The sequence below is a fragment of the Emiliania huxleyi genome (genome assembly GCF_000372725.1).
Source record: "Emiliania huxleyi CCMP1516 chromosome Unknown EMIHUscaffold_207, whole genome shotgun sequence".
Classification (NCBI taxonomy): Eukaryota; Haptophyta; order Isochrysidales; family Noelaerhabdaceae; genus Emiliania; species Emiliania huxleyi.
Window position 1 is genome coordinate 119,808 of NW_005200535.1, and position 2,848 is coordinate 122,655.

At 71.2% G+C, this 2,848-nt stretch overlaps 2 protein-coding genes across 2 annotated transcripts in view; both read left to right on the forward strand.

Annotated features, from left to right (window-relative positions):
* Positions 1-249: 249 nt before the first annotated feature.
* On the forward strand, positions 250-1,248 carry EMIHUDRAFT_366159 (hypothetical protein; the record flags this gene model as incomplete). The annotated part of the gene is made up of 1 exon (XM_005781092.1): positions 250-1,248. A coding segment is annotated over one exon (153 nt), but the record flags the coding sequence as incomplete, so codon positions are not given.
* Positions 1,249-1,712: 464 nt separating this feature from the next.
* Positions 1,713-2,848, forward strand: part of EMIHUDRAFT_456944 (hypothetical protein) — a gene marked incomplete at both ends in the record, with an annotated part of 2,357 nt that continues 1,221 nt past the window's right edge. The window contains 5 exons of the mRNA XM_005781093.1: positions 1,713-1,717; positions 1,884-1,977; positions 2,060-2,200; positions 2,361-2,456; positions 2,565-2,633. Coding sequence (XP_005781150.1) covers positions 1,713-1,717; positions 1,884-1,977; positions 2,060-2,200; positions 2,361-2,456; positions 2,565-2,633 — 405 coding nt within the window. The remainder of the gene's footprint in view (positions 1,718-1,883; positions 1,978-2,059; positions 2,201-2,360; positions 2,457-2,564; positions 2,634-2,848) is intronic.

Genomic DNA, 2,848 nt, shown 5'->3' on the forward strand with positions numbered 1-2,848 from the left:
CGACCGCCTTCCGCCTCGCAGTGGGCGAGGCGGCGGCGCACGGCCTTCCCACGTCCCTCGACCCTGACGCGCCGGCGCGCGAGGGGAGGAGGCTCGACGCCGAGGACGAGGAGGAGGAGGCGGCGCTGCTGCGGACGGTGTGGCTGATGGTGCGGTGCGGGCGCGTCGCGGAGGCGCGACAGCTGTGCTGTGCGGCCAGCCGTGGAGGAAAAAGAAATCGATGCCCCGCCTTATTTCTTTTTTAGGCCCAGCAGCTGTGCCGGCAGTGCGGCCAGCCGTGGCGCGCGGCGACGCTGGGGGGCGGCGAGCCGTGGCGGTACGACTCCGCAGCTGGCGGGTGGGTTGGCAACCCGGACCGGCCGCTATGGCGCAGTGCGTGCGGCGCCATAGCGCGGCGGGCGCTGCAGCGGCCCGAGGTGCCGGCGTCGGCGCACGAGGCGGCGGCTTACGCGTCGCTCGCGTCGGACGCGTCGCTGCTGCACGCAGTCTTGCCGGTCTGCGGCGGGTGGGAGGATGAGGTCTGGGCGCGCCTCAAGCCGACTGTTGGCAAACACATCGCCGAGCAGCAGAGGCGCCTCTCCGAGATGTCGCCGAGATGTCGCCGAGATGTCGCCGAGATCTAGCCGAGATCTCGCCGAGATCTCGCCGAGATCCAGCCGAGATACAGTCGAGATCTCGCCGAGATCCCGCCCATGGCCCACCGCAGGCGCCTCTCCGACGGCCAGCCGCTTCGCCACGAGCACGCGCTGCCGCTGCAGGCGACCCGCCGCAGAAAGGACACAGCCACTCACACTGCCAGAAGAGCAACCAGCAGACTCCGAACAGCAGTGATAGTGATCGCGCTGGCCGCAGTATAGCAAGACCGTGCTGTGACGACAGTAAGAATGCGACTAACGCACGCACGCCCCGCCGCTGCAGCGCGTGCTCGAGCTGCTCGACGCGGCCGCCGAGGGCGGGGCGGCGGCGGAGGCGGCGGCGGCGCGGCGGCAGTGCGACGTGCAGTCGCGGCTGATCGCGATGCGCGGGCTCCTCCTCCCCCTCCCTTCCGGCGCAGAGGCGGCCGCGGCGGCGTTGGGCGCGGACCCGCTCGGCGCGGCGCAGCAAGCGTTCACCGAGGCGCGCGCCGCTCTCGTCCCCTACCGCCACGGGACCGAACCCACACTGGGTTCGAGACTCTGGGGGGTATGGTACTAGGCGCTCCGCCTGGCCGCCGGCGTCAGCGCCACCACATTGGCCGGCGGGGCGGGCGGGGCGGCCGCGTCGTTTGCGCTGGTGGCGGCGGCACCGCAAGCGAGCGGGGCGGCGGGGGGAGAGAGGGTGCGCTTCCACTCGCTGCGGTTCGGCGCGCACCTCTCGCTCTTCCTGCGGCCGGTGCTGGGCGCGATGGGGGCGGCGGAGCTGACGCGCGAGGCGGACGCGCCGACGCCGCCTTCATTTCAGAGGGAGGAGAACTGAAGAATGAGCCATTCCCGCTCGAGTAGGCGGACGAGCCGCTGCCGCCTCCCTGCTCTGCAGGAGGAAGGAGCCACTCACCACTCCCGCTCGATTAGGCGGACGACGCGATGCAGTCGCTGCTCTCAGAGTACGTCTCTCTCCTCGGCGCCGTCGGCGCCGCCGCCGTCGCCGCCGTCGACTCGCGCGCCGCCGCCGCCGCCGCCGCCGCGCCATTTGGGCCGTCGGGCGGCGGCGAGGAGGCGCCGACGCTGCAGCAGATGGCGTACAGTTTGAAAAGCCTCCGAATCGAGAGGGGGCACTTTCTACGTTAGGCGCCGACGCTGCAGCAGATGGCGTACAGTTTGAAAAGCCGAATCGAGAGGGAGCACTTTCTACGTTAGGCGCCGACGCTGCAGCAGATGGCGGCCGCCGTGTCGCTGCTCGCTCAGGCGCCCTCTCGTCCCCTACCGGCACGGGACCGCAACCCACACTGGGTTCGGCACTCTGGAGGTATGGTACCAGGCGCTCTCGCCCGACGAGAAGGTCGTCGACGGCGTCGCACAGACTGTTGACTCCCCGCTGACCATCACCCGTCGAGTCTGCGTGTGTATGGCTCCTCCTTCAGGTCGTCGACGGCGTCGCCTCCTTCCTCTGCAAGCTGCCGCACGACCTGCCGCCGGCGCAGAAGACGCTGTGCTTCGGCGAGGCGGCGCGGCTGCTGCCGCCCGAGCAGCGGCCGCTGCTGCCGCACATCGCACTGCGCGCCGTGACCCACCGGCAGTCGCTGCCTCTTCCGCCGCCCGCGCAGCCCGCCGCGCTCGCGGGCGCGCCGCACGCACACCACGCATGGATGCGGCGTGAACGGCGCCTCCTTCACCCCCCCCCCCCCCCGGCTGTGAACAGGCGCCTTGCGCGACACGCTGCAGTGTGTCCGCTGGCTGACCGTTCCGTCGGCCGCCGCACCACCCGCGGCAGAGGGAGGGGGCGGCGACGCGGAGAATGCGTGGCGGCTGGTGCAGGCGGTTGACACTCCGTAGTGAATCGACCACTCTTGATCCATTGCTTGGCACTCTCTAATCAATCGACTATTCTTAATCCATTGCGGCGGACGCTTGGCTCTGCTGGTGCAGGCGCTGTCGCAGGCGCTGCTCGCGCTGCGGCGCGCCGCCGCCGCGTCGAGCGGCCGTGTCGAGCTGCTGGTCGGTCCGTTCCTAGACACCTCCGAGCCATCTCCCAGACCTGTCTAGACATGACCCCCCCCACCCACCCACCCACCCACCCTCCCTCCCCGCACCCTCACCGCACCCTCCCCGCACCCTCCCCGCACCCTCCCCGCACCCTCCCCGCACCCTCCCCGCACTCTCCTCGCACCCTGCCCGCACCCTACCAGCACCTTGCCCCCACCTTGCCCCCG